General features: G+C 41.7%; 1 protein-coding gene across 1 annotated transcript in view; it reads right to left on the reverse strand.

Annotated features, from left to right (window-relative positions):
- Positions 1-876: 876 nt before the first annotated feature.
- Positions 877-20,265, reverse strand: part of SEL1L3 (SEL1L family member 3) — a 108,317-nt gene continuing 88,928 nt past the window's right edge. The window contains 7 exon segments of the mRNA NM_001206556.2: positions 877-2,015; positions 10,444-10,516; positions 10,599-10,701; positions 11,635-11,762; positions 15,955-16,064; positions 17,170-17,254; positions 17,387-17,477. Of these exon segments, the coding sequence (NP_001193485.1) occupies positions 1,876-2,015; positions 10,444-10,516; positions 10,599-10,701; positions 11,635-11,762; positions 15,955-16,064; positions 17,170-17,254; positions 17,387-17,477 (730 nt within the window). The 3' untranslated portion in view covers positions 877-1,875.

Below are 20,265 nucleotides of genomic sequence, written 5' to 3' on the forward strand. Positions count from 1 at the left end.
ATGAAGAGCATCTAGGTGGACCAAAGAGCCCTTGATCTGACCCCTCAACTTCTCTTTCTAATAAAAATAACAAGCAATCATGTTCAGGGCACCGTCCTCAGAGTTATACACGTTATTCTACTTGATTGTGTGTGTGCTGAGTCACTTCAGTTGTGTCCGTTGTCTCTTTGCAACACTCTGTTCTATAGCCCGCCAGGCTCCTCTGTCCATGGGATTCTCCAGGCAACAATACTGGAATGGGCTGCATTTCCTTCTCCAGGAGATCTTCCCCACCCAGGGGTCCAATGTGAGTCTTCTACACTAGCAGGTGGGTTCTTTATCACTAGCGCCACCTGGGAAGCCCTGTTATCCTACTTAAGCCTCATAAAAAACCCAAGAGGTGGGTTATATGGCCAATATTTTGTAAAACAGTAATCTAGGACTCAGAGAGGTTAATCACTCACCCCAGATTACAGAGCTAGTAAGCAGCAGAACCAGAATTTGTATCCAGGGCTGTCTGACTCCAAAGCCTAATGTTTTCACAAGCAGGAAGGACAATCTTTGCTAAAACAAGAACAGTACACAGAGGAGGAAGAGGATGGGCTACAGACTTAGCAGAACTGATAGAAACCCAGCCTTATAACAGCAGAGCCCTGAGACAATGGCTGATACTGTGTGAACATCACAGGGCTCAGCCCCTGAGCTCAGGTTCCCTGGAGAGGAGACTCCTGCCACCTCTCTATCCACAAACGTTAATGTTTACCAGCAATAATCCCTCTCATAAGGGGACTTTTTCTTTTTGCCTCCTTGAGGTCAATGTATGGACTTTAGGACTTTGTACAATGACAACAGTTAACTACAAAAAATTTTTTAAAAAAGCAACCACTTCCTAGGAGTCAATGGTATAAAAATAATTTTTATTTACTACTGTAAATAAAGTAGTGCAAAGAGTAGTTTGGACCCACAATATTGCATTACTGATTTATTTACTACCTTAGCAGCAAACAGTGTGGGCAGTTGGCCCTTTCTCTTCTCTTTCTCTCTCTCAGACACACACACACACACACACACACACACACACACACACACCCCTACGCAGATGCAGGCAGGCATAAGGGGTGGGGAATGAGACTATGAGCTAAAGGCTTGTTTCCTGCGTTTTCCACTGCTGCCAGTCTATTCTAATGGGTAATTCATGGAAAATACTACACTTAAATACTAAGAATTTTCTAAATGTTATTTTATGGATTGCAATTGAAAAGTAAACGACATCCAACAGTGTCATTAACTGATTTGGAAGCATTACGACCCTAGAAAAATTCAAGGAGAAAAATGCAAACCCATTTACAAAGCCATGGCCTTTCCTGTGTTTCCAGCCTTAACCTATTCATTTCAAGGTGCCTCAGAAATGCTGGTCTTAGATGTCAAATGGAAATCTGTCTGTGGGACTGCGAGGAGCAGGGCAGTGGCAAACACGCATACCAAATATTATCCAACTGGTAGAGAAGTCACAATTTTCTGCTGTTTTAATAAAATGGAATGAACAAGGGGCTAAGATTCTTAAAATGCACCTCAGTGTATAAGGATTTGGATACACCACAAGGCAAACTCTGACTCCCTGTACACACAATCATTAGGCATGGACATCCAGAATAACCCAGTTAACCTTCCCAACACACCCCTGTGATCAGGATGCTCCTTGTATTTGTTTGATAACCTTTGGTATAACCACTGTCTGCTCTGGGTATTTCTTTGATTAAAAAAAAAAAGACACCAAGTGCAAAATTCGCATCCAGCTGAGAAGACATTTAAGGTGTACAATGCCCCAGCCACAGCTCTCCAGTACCAATTGTTGAAAGGATTCTCTCTCATCTGGAGAGACCTGGATTGCACAGTTCACCCACGTGGCTCTGGATTGTTGGTGATGGTGGGCTGGTCCTGAGCAGAGGCATCTGCCGTTGGAGTCACAGCTGGACTTGCAGTGGGGTCCGTAGGGTTTTCGGAGACCCGGGCTGGCATCAGGTGGGAACTGCTGGCTGCAGAGACACGTGCACAACACATGCTGAATCCTCAAAACAGTGTGTAGAGGACACACAACCACACCTGGACTCTAGCAAGCCAGAAGAGATGCTGCTCGTCTAGTGTCCTTGATACTATAAACAGATGAGCAACTTAGGACCCATTATCTGGGTTCTTTGGACTTTGGTGTTTCCTCCTATAAAAGGCAATTGGAATAGATATGCAAAGATCTCTGGGAGTCTTAAAATTATGCTGCAAATTCCAGGTAAATATTAAGAAAGAAAAAAAAAAAGAGGAAAAGAAAGGGAAGAAGGTGGAGGGAAGGAAGGAAGGAAGGAAGGAAGGAAGGAAGGAAGAAAGGAATGGAGAAACAACTCTTGGTCTATGTTTTCTATGGTCAGATCTCTCTCTCTCTTTTTTTTTTTCACTTGGTATTGATGCTATGGATTATAGCAATCAGTCAGAAAAGTGTTAGTTTCATTCACATTCCGATTCCATTTGGATGATATATCAAATTTGATTTAAATTGACTTATTTAAGTACATGTATATAAACTTTGGAAAACGTAATTACCAGGCTTAATTATTTATCATTCTACCTTTAGTAATAAGCTTGGACCACCATAAAGATTAGGGAGGCTTATAAAGTTTTATACTTTATGTCAATAGTTTTCAAGTGGAGGTAATTTTGATTTCCAGGAGACAGTTAGCAATGTCAGTAGACATTCTTGGTTGTCACAACTGAAGGGTCAGGTGCTACTGGCATTTAGCGGGTAGAAGCCAGGGATGCTGCCTAAGCATCATAAAATGCCTATGCCAACCTCCCCGACTCCCATCAACAAGGAATGATTCAGCTCCAGATATCACAAGTGCTGAGGCTGACACACCTGCGTTAGGCACTGAGGTTGAGATATATCCTGGTCCGTCCATAAGACTGGGCTCTGGGACCTGGCTGCCCTGCCTTTAATCAGTGATGTAACCTTGGACAAGTTACCCACTCTCTTTCTGCCTCTAAAAAAAAATGGGCAAAATAAGAATGCTGCTGCCGCTGCCGTGTCTCTTCAGTCGTGTCCGACTCTGTACGACCCCATAGACGGCAGCCCACCAGGCTTCCCGTCCCTGGGATTCTATACCTTATTGCCATAAGGACTAAATGAATTAATGCATATTCCGTTCTTAGAACAGTGTTTGGTTTGTCTACATACTGATTAGATGTTAGCTATTACTACTAGTGACCTGGCTTACTATGGTAATGTATTGATTTATCAATTTCTGGGGCCTGGCTGGCAGGACTGATGAAAGCATTTGTTTCTGGGATGCCTACGGCTCACTTTTAGACCCCAGGAGCTTATGAAAATAGCTAAAACTTTGAAGCCAGAAAACTGAGGAGTCACATGGTCCTGCCAGTTCCCAGTTGCGGAGCGAGCTTGGGCAAGTTACTTAACCTCTCTGAGCTGCAGTTTCTCTGTCAAATGGGGTAATATGACATGTGGCTAGTACAGTGGCCATGCTTTGTGGGAACAATTGCTAGTTCGCCTTTAAGCAGTGCTCTTAAGTTCTGCAGTCCTTGAGTCAGTAGGTGGGATCATTTTTAAAGGTTCCCAAATGTCCATCCTGAAATGTACCAGCTTGCAGAAGATGCCACCAGATGTTGATCTTCTGACTTCTGGATAAACTCTTCAAGATTTCCACCTCTGAGAGGCTATTCTAGACAAATCAGGAATGGGCTCCAAAGCCTCTGACCTTTTTGAATATGTAAAGGAATTCTTCAAGGAACCCTCTCCAATATCTACAGAAGACTTTGTGAATCCAGAGACTGTTCTGAAAGAACAAAACAGTGGTGGTGGTGGTGCGGGGTGGGGGGTGGTGCCCAGGTGTTATGTAATGATGTGACACTTCTAGGCCAGAGTCATCACTCCGGCAGGTGACCTAACCATGGCAGGGACTGTGATACCCGGTGATTCGGTAGAAAGACCATTTGGAGTCAGGAGACCTATTCTAGGCAAATCACATTTATCAATCACTAGTAGGCAACTTTGGGGTAGATAATGAATGGCAGACATTTCAGTCCTAAGATGATGCTTGAATCTCACAGGCCTTGGTTTCCTCATCTGTAAATTGAGGGGCTTGGATCGCATGGTGTCCAAGACCTTCTCAGGACCAAAGATTTATCCTTCTGATGATTCTTTGAGGAAGTTAATGAAGTACTAAGTCACCTATTTTTCCATTTCAAGCTCAGGGAAATGTTTAAATCACCATGGTAACAAGATAAATCAGCAATCAGTTTTCTGATTAAAACAAAAAAGTGCCAATGTGTAAATGTAGAAAGAATGCATAATTAGCATTGCCACCACTGAAATCTTGTTAGAACATAATAAAAATGCTCAATGTTTCAGCAGTAAATTTGCTATTATCCATGTGAGAACTCTTCCATTTTCATCAGGAGTTTGCAATCATTGGACAAGCCTTGTCCCCTACAGTGGGTCATAATTTTAGAATGGCCTCTTTGTCTCCACTCACCTGGAATCCATTCTAATTTGATTACCAAACTAGAATCAAGGTAACCAGGAAAACCAGCGTGCTGCTTAAAAAATTGCAGAGTGCATTCCAGAGCCAAATAGAAGTGATTTTTGGATTATTTGTTGCGTGGGGGACCATTTCCTGTTCATTAGTGAGAAAAATCAAGAGTTGGCCCTGGGTTGGCAGACTGCAGTCCATGGACCTAATGTGACTTGCTGCCTGTTTTTGTATAGTTTGCAATCCAAGAATGGTTTTTGCATTTTGAAATGGTTGAATAAAAATCAAAAGAGTACTATTTTGTGATATGTGAGAAGTATATGAGATTTAAATAGTCACGTCCACAGTAGCATTTTATTGAAGACCAGTCTCATCATTTGTTTTCCAGTATCATCAATGGATGCTTTTGAACTATAATGAAAGTTGAATAGTTGTGACAGAGATGGCCCTCAAAGGCTCAAATGTTTATTATCTGGCCCTTTTCAGAAAAAGTTCGCCAACCTCTGTCGTGGACCATTGTAGGAAAAAAACCTGCTTGCCAGCTCACCAGATGTGAGCACAAAGAAAAGAAGAATAGTAGAGAATATATTGGGTGAATTGGGAGATAATTGAATATTTACAAAGACAGGGGAGGTAGGTGCAAGTAAGGAGGTGAGGGAGGGAAACTGAAAATCTGGAGATTAAATCTACTTCATTTGAGCCTCTGGCTCCAGCAGGGCCCAGCCCATGTAGAAAACCCATGTCATTTAAACATTTCTCATGAGTAAAGATACCAGTAGGGCACCAAGGGTAATGAGATAGGAGAAAAGTAAAATCTCACCATTAAATCACTCTGACTTTAAAGCTACTGCTTTTTTCATGAGCACCACTTTGTGACATTTTACTGTAATTTTAGAAGAAACCTCATTAACTGGAAATGGAGAGGACAGGGAAAGAGTAGGAAAAGGTTTAATTAATCTTGATCGTATCATCTTATTCTTTTTAAAAGACCCCTAAATTAACTACTTAGGGGAAACGGATGATGAGTTGGCTTAAATTTTGAATTGGCTGACATTGGTTCCAAAGGTGACCCTGTGTCATGCCCGGAGCTGGTAATTCTACAGATCTTGCTCTCTCCTCTGTATTATGTTTAGACATAAAGTTTACACTAATCTGAGGAAGGCAGGACTTTCTCTGAACTGGTCATTACATTGTCTCCCTCTATTCTCCCTTTTACTTTCTGCTAGGCAGCCAAGGCTCCATACTTTTTTTGGTCTCAGGGGAGATTTGTGACAAGAGAAATGGAGATGCTTCCAGACACACTTTGGGATTTTCCCCCCTCAAAGCCTGAGTCTATTAAGGCAACTATGCTTGGCATCTTTGACAGGGAGGGAAGAGGAAAAGTGCTTTAGAGATGCAATGAGGTGGGGAAAGGAGGTTTTTGGAGTGTGAGAAAGAGGCTGAGCCTGGCTGGGGGTGTAGCTCGGTGGAGTTCTCTTCTTGCCCTGCAGCAATCTGAGAAAGGAAGAGTTGGGGGAAGAATGGCTAATGGTGATCAGCTTTGGGACTCATTGATGACTCAGAAGCTGCAAAGCTGAAGGACCTGGAAGGATGCTGTAGGCTCAGGTCAGTGTGTATTCTGTTATCAGACTGATGATCATCTGAGTGGTTAGTGCCACCCAAGACCCATGGACCTTAGCACGTCCCTGGGAGGCGTCAGCTTCCAGAAAGATTGAACCAACTGGGGAAATGCAAGCTAGGAATCAAAAACAATTTCCCTCAAAGGAAAGAAAAGATCTTTTGTGTGTACACAGTATTTTTTGTGGACTTATTCTGGTATGCTTGCTAAACTAATCGGTATCTTTGTTCAGCTGGTTTTTGAAAAAGAGTTTTACGTCTTAGAGTCTAACAGCAAAGAAAAGCATGCTAGACTCCGGTAGTGTTGTGATACTGACTGAGGTAAACAAGCTCTTTAAGTGTAGGCGTTACCTGCTGTCAGCATGCTTTAATGGAAAGGAAAATGCCCCAGAGACCACTACTCCTTAGGAAGCTCCCAGCTAACATTTCTTGAGTCCTAAAGAACCCTATGTCCTTTCATTTGGCTTTCTCAACTACAATACGAGGTAGGTGTACTTCTATTTTTGCTATTTTATTTATTTTTCTTTCTTTTCTTTAAAAAAATTTTTTTTTTGGAGTATAGTTGCGTTACAATGTTGTGTTAGTATCTAAGGTGCAGCAAAGTGAGTCAGCTATATAAATACATATATCCCCTCTTTTTTGGATTTTCTTCTCATTTAGGTCCCCACAGAGCACTGAGTAGAGGTCCCTGAGCTATACAGTAGGTTCTCATTAGTTATCTTTTTTATCCATAGCACCAATAGTATATATGTCAATCCCAATGTCCCAGTTCATCCCACTCTCCCCCCTAGCCCGTCCCCGCTTGGTATCAGTATGTTTGTTCTCTATGTCTGTGTCTCTATTTCTGCTTTGTAAATAAGATGGTCTTCTGCTGTTTTAGAGAATGGGAAACCGAGAAACAGAGAGGGTCCCTCCCTTGCCGAAGGTCACACAACTAGAGACAGGCCGGAATCTCAGCAGCCTGAGCTGTCAGCTACTGTCCCGCACCACTAGCCTTCTGAATGCAGGACAATTTAATGTGGCAAACACAGTGAAATGTTGACTATATATCACAAAGCGAATAAACTCAGGAGGAAAATGAAGGTAGCTGGAGCTGAACGCAAAATGGATGGACAGTTCAATTTAAAGGTCTGGCCATAAATCATTAGTTTTTAAAAACAACTGACAGTAAAAAATGCAAATCACAAAATGACAAAGATCCCTAACTTATGGCACAATCCTCCTACCCAGAGCCTTAAGGGAGGCTCTGAGCCCACAAATCCTGTCCCTCTGTACTCTGGCAGTCAGCATCCGGGCTGCATTCCTGCACCGGTTACACCATGGCCAGGGTTACCACCTGCATCTCTACAGGACGTTGGCTCATCCAGGAGGTTCCTGGGGCAGAAACTTGCCCTCTCAGGACCCCTCTGCAGTGCTTCTCTTCTTCTCTGAGCTCCAATCCCCTCTTGCCCCATCGCCCAATCACTGATGGAGTACCCTCTTATTTCAAAACTAGGGACAAATCTGTACTTATGTTGAAGACTTAAAAAATATGAAAATAATTTACTACATACTTTAATTCAATGCTAGTCCTAACAGGGCTGGTAGGGACCCCCATGGAGGCATGTTTTGGAAATACCTGCTGCTGCTGCTGCGTCACTTCAGTCGTGTCCCACTCTGTGCGACCCCATAGACGGCAGCCCACCAGGCTTCCCCATCCCTGGGATTCTCCAGGCAAGAACACTGGAGTGGGTTGCCATTTCCTTCTCCAATGTATGAAAGTGAAAAGTGAAAGTGAAGTCCCTCAGTCGTGTCCGACCCTCAGCGACCCCATGGACTGCAGCCCACCAGGCTCCTCCATCCGTGGGATTCTCCAGGCAAGAGTACTGGAGTGGGGTGCCATTGCCTTCTCCGTTGGAAATACCTAGAGTTTTTGTTTTTACTTCTAGGCCCTTGTGACTCCAAGTATGACCCATAGAATAGCTCTGTGGTTGCAACCTGAAACCCTGTACGAAATGTAGGCTCTCAGAGGCCACCTCCAGACTGACTGACCTAGAACCTACATTTAACCAGATCCCTGCCTGATCTTTATGCACATTGAAATTAAGAAGCACGGGGCTAGGATATACATATTGAAATGCATGTTATTTTATTATAATTGCTTTCTTTTTTATTTCTTCTTTATATCGCTGTTTAGAGTATTTTTAAAAATAAGTATATAGGCAGGTTACTTGTCCTTCATTTCAGGGTACCAGAAAATGTGTTAAAAAATATGTCTTATGTAAGATGACAATGGGTCAGAGGCAGATGGTAGCCCCTGCTGTAAAGTATTGTGTCAAAAAGCTCAGATGTCAGCTGCCCTACATCCTTTCTTGGATTTTATTTTGTGATTTTGGGTAAACCATGTCATTCCTGTAGCCCCCATTTTACCATCTGTAAAATGAAGGGCATAGAATTAAATTATTTTATATATATATATTCAGACTTCTCCGGTGCTCACCAAAGGGAAGAGGTATGTATATAAAGAAGCAAGTTAAAGAGTTTGAAAAAAGTGAAGAGAAAAAGAGAATGAAAGAGCAAAGGATACATAGGAAGGGGAAAACATATCAAAAGGCAGGAGGGACAGGGAGATGGAAATGTGGAGGGACTGATAATGAAGCTATGGAGAAAGGAAAAAAAGATGACTTCTGATAAAAGCCATTCTACCAGCCCATGAATTTTCATGGCTACCAGCTGGCATAAAATCATAAAGACAATTTTCAGCTCCTCTAACGGAATTGCATTTGTAATAATCATAACAATATTTCTACAGAGTAAAAATGACAAAGATAATTTGAAATGGAAAACACTGACAAGATGCAAAATAAATGTGCTCTACCTGGCAACAAATTTAGGGACGGGACAGAATTTGCATGAGGAAAATTTATCAGCCGGCATGCTACAGGGCATCAGACCTGGAAGGGTTTTTGATGGTTCCTTATTAACCTCCTCAGGTAATCAGGGAAAATGACTCTGTATTAGCCTCTCAGAAGAGTGACTTCCATCTCACCATCGAATATGTGCTGAAATGCACTCCTTTTGCTTTTCATTATTTGCTACACAAACAGCGGCTGTGCCGATGCTCAAACGCCATGTCCAGTCCTAATGTATCCATTTGTAAATGTCCCTGCCGGTCTTCATGCATAATTCGGTCCTGGTATAGCTTCCCAGGTGGTGGGGAATTGGAATTCTCTACTGAGAGGCGTTCGCAAACGTGAGCACCTACTCAGTGTGAGGTCATAAATGATGAGACCAAGGCCTTCCTCTGACTCAGCTGATGGTCTCATAGGAAAGACAGACACCACAGCGAACTTTATCAAGAGGGTTTTATATACCAAATAAACATAACATCTAACATTGAACTACAGTTGTCATTTTAGTGCCATGAGTATTTTTTTTCACTGAGCCCTCCTAACAGCCCTGAGAAGTAGCTACTGTTATAACTTTATTTACTGACGAGAAATTAGAGGATCAGGAAGGTGAATAACTGTTCATAAGTCACACAGCTAATGAGGCGATACGCCTGGACTCTAAACCCAGCTAGAAGGACCGCCCCACCCTAGTTCAGAAAAGAACTACTGACTAGGGGAAGCCACACTAGCCGAAACGCTGGCTCCATTAGCCCTCTCGGCCCCTCCCTCTGAATCTAAGTGACTGGGTATGTTATTCATCACAAGAGCTTCTTTATCATCCCACATGCTTGACTGGGATAAACAGGAAGACTTTGTGCCAGAGGGAGCCTTGGACCTGAGTTTTAAGACACACAAAGTATAGTTTTGGTGTGTGTGCACGTGTGCTCAGTTGCTCGGTCTTGTCTGACTCTGTGACTCCCAGGATTATAGCCCTCCAGGCTCCTCTGTCCCTGGAATTTTCCAAGCAAGAATACTGGAGTGGGGTGCCATTTCCTCCTCCAGGAGATCTTCCGGACCCAGGGACTGAATCCCCATCTCCTGCATTGGTGGGTGCATTCTTTACCACTGTGCCACCTGGGAAATCCATAGTTTTTTTGATAGCAGGTATATTTTCAATGGGAGTAGACATTTTTGTTAAATTTCTTAAGCACCGTATTTTTTTTGTTTTTTAAATCCTTGCTTATTTTGAAAAGTATAACAATACTTGGAGCCTTGCATCAGCCAGAGATTACCATATAGCCCTAGGGGTAACCATCATTTCATGAATGATCCTCCTAACAAAAAGCAACAGCATGGCCAAGGAGGGAAAGTGTCATTTTTCTAGTAGGGAAAAAGAATCACTACTTTTTAATATATGGGCCCAGCTTTTTGTAAATCTTTACCTGAGACAGACTGGAAATATTGCACAGTCCAGGCGATCAATATGGATAGCAGGAAGGTTCCCAGGAAGTAGATCTGCAAACATCCGAAGCAATGTCAGATGACTGACAGAAGGCAGGGACCACGAGGGCAGGGCTGGGGGGAGACGGTTCCTTACCAGCGCAGAGTGCAGTACAGCGCCCCAGATCAGCCGGAGGTTAAGGTAAAGCCAGGCCAGGGAGCAGGGGCTGAAGGACTCCTCATTGCTATGGCTCCAGCACCTGCAGACAAACAGCACAGGGCATCCTGACAGTGTTGGAAGACGTTGGTAGCATTGCCAATATTTGCAGATCCTCAAACTCATGTCCTTCTGTTTTGAGTCAAATAAGCACATGTAAGATGAGGGGAAAAAGAAATAAAGCAGTTCTGAGGAGTCTGAGCCTACATGGAAATACTAGACACCCAGGCAACAATCTCAGAAAAGGTCAGTCTTATCATTTATAAAAAGACATTTCAATGAAGACCTTGCAGCATGGAGACTGCCAAGTAACACTTTTGTCTGTCTGTCCAAAGTCCAGACACAGGGATACCTCTCTATCTGCAGAAGAGCATCATCTAATTGGACACTATTTTTTCCACTCTCATGGAAAACCTGCGTCAGCATTTTAACTTCAGATCAAGCACATTCTATATCTCAGTCCTCAGTTACTAGAAAGGGGAATTAAGTTTGGGTCCAGCTGTGTGTTCTCTAATTGAAACAAATCCTGGGCCCTCTTCACATCAAGCACATTCTGTATCTCAGTCCTCAGATACTAGAAAGGGGAATTAAGTTTGGGTCCAGCTGTGTGTTCTCTAATTGAAGCAAATCCTGGGCCCTCTATAACCACTGACATTAGAAAATAAGGGGCTCTTCCCTCGTGGCTCAGGCAATAAAGAATCTGCCTGCAATGCAGGAGACTAGGGTTCGATCCCTGGGTCAGGAAGATCCTCTGGAAAAGGGAATGGCTACCCACTCCAGCATTCTTGCCTGGAGAATTCCATGGATAGAGGAGCCTGGTGGACTACAGTCCATAGGGTCGCAAAGAGTTGGACACAACTGACCAACTAACACTAATACTTTAGAAAATAAGAATAAGGATAACTTTAGCCAAAAAGCAAACACTACCCACTTGGATTCCCCAGCGTTCACAGTACTGAAGAGGCTCTGAACTCACCTTTCATACAGTTCCCGGAGGATGGAGATGTTATTAGAATGGATTGTTGGGTCAATTTCCAAGAAATCCAGAATATGATGTGGGATCATAGCACCTTCCTCTATTAGCAGTGCCAGGTTAAAAAATCCCTGAAAACAAGCCACAAACCAAACTCATTCTTTCCTTATAATAAAACTTAGACGTACACTCATCAGAATATAAACTTTTACAACCTCTGGATTTTTCCTCAGTCTTTAGAGCCAGATGGCTTTGTCATCTTCATTGATAAATTGTTTCCCTAAATATATGCATCTGAGAAACTTATTTGCAGGAGAACCAGGAGGCTTTCAGAGGCTACAGCGTCCCATCTGCTCAGAAGCCAGTCAACCGGGGGAATCTGTCCTCCTGCTCACTCTCTCAAGACAGAACTTTCTGGAAAACATGCCCTTGAGTTATCAACAAAACCAGAACACTGAGTCAAAGGCAATCTGCATCATTACATTACTACCCTGGGTCACCATCGGCATGTCAGAAATTGAACAAGCTGTGGCTGTGGGCGCTGATGGAGAGGGTCTCTGATACACATAGTCATGTATGAGTGTTTGACTCATCTTTCCTAGGCTAGTGAGGAAAATCTCCTCTTCTGATTCCTCTTGGCACAAATCCTCTACTCTGGCATGCTTCCCTACCTCTCCCTTATTAAAATCTTCTTCTTGACCCACAGAGGTAGGGACTACCATATTACGCTGTGCAGGTGCAATAAAATCACACAGTTAAGAGCCTGATGGTTGAGATGCTTCATAAAGAATGACAACTATTATAGTACCTGGAGGAGATGCACCATCCATCATGAGCTGAGCATGTGGCCAGACCAAGAAATAAACAATGATGCATAACTTATCATTAGGGCTTTACAGAGTCCAAAGAGTTGTTGCCCTTCAAAGAATTAAGTCATACTTTAATGACTTATATCCTCCCTTTTCTTTCATTTAGTTGATTCTAAATAAAAGTCACCAACCCTTGGTTTGTAAACAGCAGGAGTCTCACAAGCGTGCTATGATCACGATAAAATAACAGAGCCAGCATTTCTGAGTGCTGTTGTATATGAGGCTTGTTCTGTTTTATATATATTAACTCAATCCTCATAGCAACAAATCAAGATAGGCTCTATTACCCTGTATACTACTATTACTAGGAAGCTGAGACACAGAAAGGTTAAGGAATTTGCCCTATGTCATGCAGCTGGAAAGGGGATTCAAATGCAAGCAGACCGGATTCACAGTCCCAAATCTTAAGCTCCACTATGCTGACAAATAATTTCTTAATAGTTATAGGTCTCTTTAAATTTTACACACACACAAAAGCAGAAAACAGACTATTTCTTCACTTTTTGAAAGAAAGGTCCTCTTAAAATGAGGTATTAGAAGAAAAGAATAAAATGACTTTATAAAATTGTAAAGTCTCAGAACAATGGAAAAATAACATGGTTAAAATAAATGAGACAACGGACTAGGGAAATATTTATATGCAATGTAATAGCTTAAAATTCATTATCTATTGGCCAAATGTATAAAGAACTAATTATAATTTAAATTGAAAAATACCACAACTCCAACAGATAAGCAGACAAAGAGTAAGAACAGAGAATTCACATAAGAAAATATGAAGAGTTAAATAAATTATCATAGATAAGTATATGTAAAAGTGTTCATCCCCAGCAGTGGTCAAATACAGACAATTTAAAACAATAAGGAAGGATCAACTTGTATTATTCAATCAGCAATATTAAGCCATGAAAATATCCAGTGCCGATGTGATTTCCGTTAACCTCTTATACTTAAGTCCTGCTTGGTGATATATTGATTGGGAAACAACTTCAGAAAGCAAATCGGCCATATACTATTATTATGAGCCATAAAACAATTTAGACTGTTTGACTTAGTAATACCATTTCTCAGATTATAAAGAAATTAATCAAATGGAGGTAAAAGGTAGAAATACGAACATGTTCATTGTAGTACTTACTATATTTGCAATGTAATAGGAAATGACTTTCACATCTTCCTTAATAGACTTCCTTAGTAGACAAAAATATTGTCTATTTTTTAATGCTGTGCCCCCACCACTAAGCAGTGTCTAAGACATGGCAGGACTACATAAACATGTGTCAAATCAATCAATACATTAGTGAACAAGATATAATAAATGTCCATGAAAAGATAAAACTTAATAAATTACATTCTATCAGCTTAACAGAGTATGAGGCAGTAGTTAAGAGTAATAATTACAGAGATTAGGCAATAGGAGGCACATATTCCTGCAATATGTGAGAAGGAGCAGACTTTTCAAGTGACCCATGTACTCTAGTTACCATTACAGAGACCCACTGGCCTGTGGCCAGGACTCAGAAAGGCATGAAAACTGAAGGAACTAGAAAAAAAAAAAAAAAAGACCAAAGGAATAAAGCCCCCTGACACGGAATTATAGGTGCATTCTTCAATATTTTTCTCTTTAAAAATTATTCTTTAATGTTTTTATAACATTATCTTTTGAAAAATAAAAACTCAGAATTAAAAAAAAAAAAAAATTAGGTCCAGGCCTGATTTTGAGTAACAACAGATGTCATTTAGGAGAGTTTGGCTCTCGAGCAAATCCCTTTAGCACCCAAATCTATTTTATTCCAGAACAAATAATAATAGTTTAGGCTAGATCATGTCCCCTGAGCATACTCAGAGATGGGCTGGGCACTTTACATCTAGCATCTCATATATCTTTGCAATCTATGATTTGGATGTTATTATTGTCCTCAGTTCACAAATGAGAAAATCAAGACTCAGTACTTGAGTGACTTTCTATGTCCAAATAACTGTGAAGTGACAGAGATATGGGTAAAAGGAACATAGTGCCTCCTTTTTTTAAAAAAAAAAAAAAGACTGAGGTGGGAATTCTCTGGCAGTCCAGTAGCTGGGGCTCTGTGCCGTTACTGCCAAGGGCCCAGATTCAATCCTTGGTCAGGGAACTTAGAAACTAAGATCTCAAAAGCTGAGTGGCATGGCCCAAAAAAAGAGACCGAGATAGGAATGTTTCCAACTTTTGCTCTGTGATCAGATCACAAATCACAACACCGGAAATCTGCGGCATAAGACAGTAACAGCTATTCTAACTTTCATCATGAAATGGCCTTGAGGTCCTTACAAGAGCATTTTGATTAGCAAATATAGAAGGAATGAGAGAAATAGAAAATTATCATTAGCACACCACAGTTGGTTGCCTGAACATTGTTGCAGGCAAGAGTTACTGAAGGATATTAAAATCAGTGGGCAGAAGTTTGAGGAGAAATAGAATATTTGCATGGTCGCAAATTCCCTTCCCCAAACATCTATAAATTAGAAAGAGAAAAAAATATTAACATTACAGGGAAGAAACCCAGCAGAAACCGCCTTCACTGAGTGAATGAGATCAACCTCCCCAGTAATAAGACATCATGCATGCCTCGTATGATATGCTGAGAAGGACACCTCACATCTGGGCTATCCTTACCCCAGTGCAGAAACTCTATATATTCATGAGAAAAAAGGAGACAGACACAAATCAAGGGACATTCTACACAATATCTGACCAGCAGCCTTCAAATGTGCCAAGGTGATGAAAGACAAAGACTAGGAATGGGCCCAGATGGAAGAACTCCAAAGAAAGATGACAACTAAATGCAGTGTGGGGTCCTGGAACACAAAAGTAACGTTAGCGGAAAAAGTAGTGAGATCCAAATAACTTCTGCCGTATAGTTACTGGTACTGTCAACACTAATTTCTTAGTCTGATAATGGTATTATGGTTATGTGACCTTTCTATAATTCTACAAATATTCCAAAATAAGAAGTCCCCCCTCTCCCGAAAAAAAAGGTCACTGAGAATAAAGTTCTAAAGCACTGACTCAGCTATACAAGTAAACTCCTTCCCATTTTGACCTCTTACAGTTGCTTGAGTTTCTACCTGGTGAGTTAGTTTGATGGAATCTGATAGAAAGACTCCTGGGTTTGCAGTCAGGAGACCTGGGTTTAGGCTCTGACTGCTTCATCTATTACCTGGTTGTTTAGCCTTGAGCATTTTATCACCTTGTCACAATCTTGGCATTCTTTACTATAAAATAGGTCCACTGACCCCTGTTCCCACAAGATTGTTATGAGAATGGCATGGGAAACATAGTAAGTGCTTGATAAAGGTTCGCCATGCTGATTAGTGGCCTCAGAGAGGTTGTGAGGGGCTCATGAAAATGAATGAGAAGTGGATTTGCAACCTCAGGAACGAGCACCACCAGGAGCTCATTTCCGTTGCTATTTACCTGTGAGTCTCCATCCAGCGCTGCTTGGGCGTACATCTGCACAGACAACTCAAGGTCTTGTGACTGGTTTTGGTGGCCATAGTAGTAAAGATCTCCCATTTTCAAATATGCTGCAGGACAAGAATTACAGGTCCATTTGTCAAGTGGTTTGATTTCAGATCGATATTTTAGAAGAATGGCTCATTTGCATTATTTCAAATTTTTTCCACCAGAATCTGAATACAGATACATCTTTAGGTTTCCTTGCTGTTAGGAGGGGGAAAATGATTTCTGCATTTCTCCATTTCTGGACACATTTTCTTGCTTGGCTGGGTAGCTCTCCTACATGGAGACTATCCAGTGAAAATCAGTCTGCAACCTCACAGTCCAATCAGCCAAGGATGTTTGCAGTATTAAGGTTTTGCTGCCTGGGTTTTATGATTGATGAGCATGTCTTTACTCTGTTTAAGCCATATGTTTTATTTTTTCTCTAAGGAAAAATTTTAAGAGTGTATGTATCTCTCAATGTCCAATCAGAAAAAGAATCCACGTTGGACCATTCAAAACTGGGATTTTGCAACTGGCTATGAGTGTTGGAAGAGCTGAAAGGGCAAATGGGAAAGAGTAGGCAACCTAGAGATTAGCAATGAGGGAAGCTACAACCTTCCCAGAACTCGGGGCCAGTTGAGACCACAGAGGATGGACTGCCAGGCAGGAGCTGGGACCATGGAAGTGCAGCCATTGACAGAGATACAGCCCAAAGCAGACAGAGAAATAGAGAAATATTTGGGCTTCTCATCTTCTCCCACGCTGACATTTCCTGCCTGCGCCTCCCATTGGCTGAAACTAATCAGATCCAAATGGGTCTGGGAACTGTAGTTCCTGAGGGTCAGCCTCCTATCACACAGAGCAGAACCAGGTAGACAGGGAATCCATCTGAGGGCAAAAGGGTAAATGCCTGGCCAGGGACTCTCCAGAATAGCTTTCTCTTATAAATTCTCGCTGATTCCTTAGAAAATGGTGGATCTAAGCATTCAGTAGACGATGGATGAGGAGAAATGCTCTGCTTGAGATTGAGAGCAGAGTTTAGGCAAGATCTTAATGGCTGAAATTTTTCACTCTCTTTCTTAATTGTTTAGAAATATCACACTTCACACAAAGCTGTTAGATGTTCCCTGTTACCAAAGATTAAAAGCCTCCAAAGCTTCAATTTAGCACCCGTTTCTCTATACATACCAAATGAAGGAGCATCGATTTGAAAAACAGAGAAATTATAGTATCTCCAAACACAATTAACACCCAAGTATCTCTTGGCCAGGTCCTAAGGGAATGAAGGGGGAGAAAAAGTTAACTCATTAATATTTTGGCCAAGTGACTGATTTTGCCTCCATAAAACCCAATTCATTATCCTTAACCTTAGAGCTTCTAGTCTGAGGAGAATACATTTACTTACTGGCCTCTCCTCACAGATGTGTGCTAAATTTGTCTGTGACACTTCAATTCCAGTTTCTGCTGCTAAAACATAATACAGCAAAGCTTCATGCCTAAAAATAGATGATTAATAATAAATTTCATATAGTGGCTTTTACTAATATTCACAGAGAGCTTTATATTCACACATAAGAGGGCACAAAATAAGCAGTTTTTTTTAAAGCACAAAATCATGAGTTTTTTTTTTTTTTTTTTAAATAAATACTGTTGTTAAAAATACTGCATGCACTGATTTATTTTCTATCTTAAAAGGCTGAACTCACAGATAAGGTTGGGGAGCTGGTTGATACAACAGCGACCTCTACTGGCCGAATGACACGTTGAGTGCTGCCTAGGGAGCTGTCTATCGGCTTTGGGTCCTTGAAATCCTTCCATCCTCCATCCTCCATCCTCCATCCTCCACCCTCGCTTAGAGGAGATAAGTGGTATTAAGAAAAAGCTCTGTGCTTTTGAGTCCTGTTTTGTGAAGGGCTTTATGAGGCTTAGGACTCTGAACAAGCTTAATTAAAGCTGAGCTTTTGAGGTACATTAGAAGTTTGGCAAAGGAGAAGCAGTTTACAAGGTGCTTGATACCAATGGTCAAAAACACATTTAAAAAAAAAAAGTATTCAAGACCACTGGTAATTGAATAATTGCAAAACAATGAGACCACCTGTCATCTGTTGAAAGGTTGGCACCCGATTCATAATCCGGATAACGGCAAGGGCTTGGGGAAAATGGACATATTTCTCTAACCACTGCTAGTGGGAAGCAGTAGCAATTGATGCAACTGTTAAATGTGAGAGCCTTACAAATGTACATACCACCTGGCCCAACAGTTCTGCCTCATGAAGGTTTATTCCAAGAACCATGTGTAAAATAGACAGCCGTCGGGAATTTGCTGTATGGCTCAGGAAACTCAAACAGGGGCTCTGTATCAACCTAGAGGGGTGGGGTGGGGAGCGAGATGGGAGGGAGTTTCAAAAGGGAGGGGATATATGTATACCTATGGCTGGTTCATGTTGAGGTTTGACAGAAAACAACAAAATTCTGTAAAGTAATTGTGCTTCAAAAAAATTAAATTAATTTAAAAAAATAAAAAATAGTAAATTAAAAAAAAAATCAGAAACATGCAAAGACTCTGTGACAACAGAGCTCATGTCGGATCTGTGTATATCAACGATGACAACATCAAAAACCCCACAAATATCTGTAAACCAGTGGCTCGTTCAATTAACCCATGGTGCAGCCACTTTCAGAGGAGGTCATTAAAGTGATGTTGAAGAAGAGCATTCAAAATTGTAGAAAGGTGTCTATGCCAAATTTTCCATTGGGTGAGAAAAGCAGGATAAAAAACAGTGCAATCTCATTTTTGCAAAACAAATATAAAACTGAATACACACATGGACATACATATGCAGATGCATATATGCAGAGAGAAAAAACTACTTAAAACAATCCACCAGAACGCTAACAGTACTTATCTCTAGGTGCTGAGAGTGCAAGCGATTTTTTTTTAACTTATCTGATTTCCTCCATTTTCTTTTGTGTTACCCATTCCATAAGTTAAAATTTTAACTATAAATGGTTGTTTCTAAAGCTTATTTTTCATTTTCAGTGGCTGACATTAAGAACTCTTCATTAATTTTAGCTCCATCTAAGAACTGTTTAAGAAAGGGCAGGGCAGGGGGCTGCGGACAGTCATCTTTTCTTTTGTTGGCCACACCTCATGGCATGCAGGATCTTAGTTCCCCAACCTGGGATCCAACCTGTGCCTCCTGCAGTGGAAGTGCAAAGTGTTAATCACTGGACCCCCAAGAAAGTCCCAGGAGGTCATCTTTTCTACATGGCTAAAACAGCTCCTGGCAGGCCTTCTCGTGGGGACAGAGAGAGATGATTGGGGGTCAAATTAGGACAGGCAGACCTTCAATCAGACATCCCAGGTCATGGCTGCTGAGTGTGCTGATTTCTGGCCTCCGAGATACCCAAGGCAGCTGACCAATTAGGCATAACTCATGCTCAAGAGATAAGACTGGCTAAGCAGCCATGAAAGGAGTGTAACAAGCCACGTAACAAGCCCACAACTGAGACTGCAACAACACAAAAGGCCCCAGGCATTTTCTTACATAGCCTCCAAGAATCATGTTCGGTGACAAGAATCCTCAGAGTGGACTCTAGATGGAGGACCCTCGAGGAAGTTTCAGCAGCAAGACCCATCCTACAATAAGGTCCCATCCCAAAGGTCTTATAATCTCAAACACTCAGGTTTGCATCAGTGCCTCAGTTTCCCCCAGGGATGGATGAGGGAAGGAGATGGTAGAGAGTTGTCAGCCCAAGGTCAGATGTCAGGGGGGCTCCCTCTGCTGCCATCATGGAACAGGGTCATATTACTGCAATGTTAAGAAAATGAGTTTTTCTTAGACAGTGGTTGGGCAGACTGTTAGATTTTGGGAGCAGGGGTCACAGGTTGACATTTCCTGTAAAAACAAAGTCACTATGATAAATTTTATAAAGACAATACCTTGTCTCTAAAGTTACTTGGGTGGTGGGAGAGGGAAGAGAGGAACACATTTTATAGGAACACTTCCACTGCCTGGGGCTTTCCAGGTGGCTCAGTGGTAAAGAATCCGCCTGCCAATGCAGGAGATGCAGGTTTGATCCCTGGGTCTGGAAGATCCCCTGGAGAAGGAAATGGCAACCCACTCCAGTATTCTTGCCTGAGAAATCCCATGAACAGAGGAACCTGGTGGGCTACAATCCATGGGGTTGCCAAAAGTCAGACATGACTTTATCAGCTAAATGACGATAACAACCTTCCATTGACCAATTATTGTGTCAGTAGAAGCCAGGAGGAAATTTCAC

This window comes from Bos taurus, chromosome 6 (genome assembly GCF_002263795.3).
Source record: "Bos taurus isolate L1 Dominette 01449 registration number 42190680 breed Hereford chromosome 6, ARS-UCD2.0, whole genome shotgun sequence".
Lineage (NCBI taxonomy): Eukaryota > Metazoa > Chordata > Mammalia > Artiodactyla > Bovidae > Bos > Bos taurus.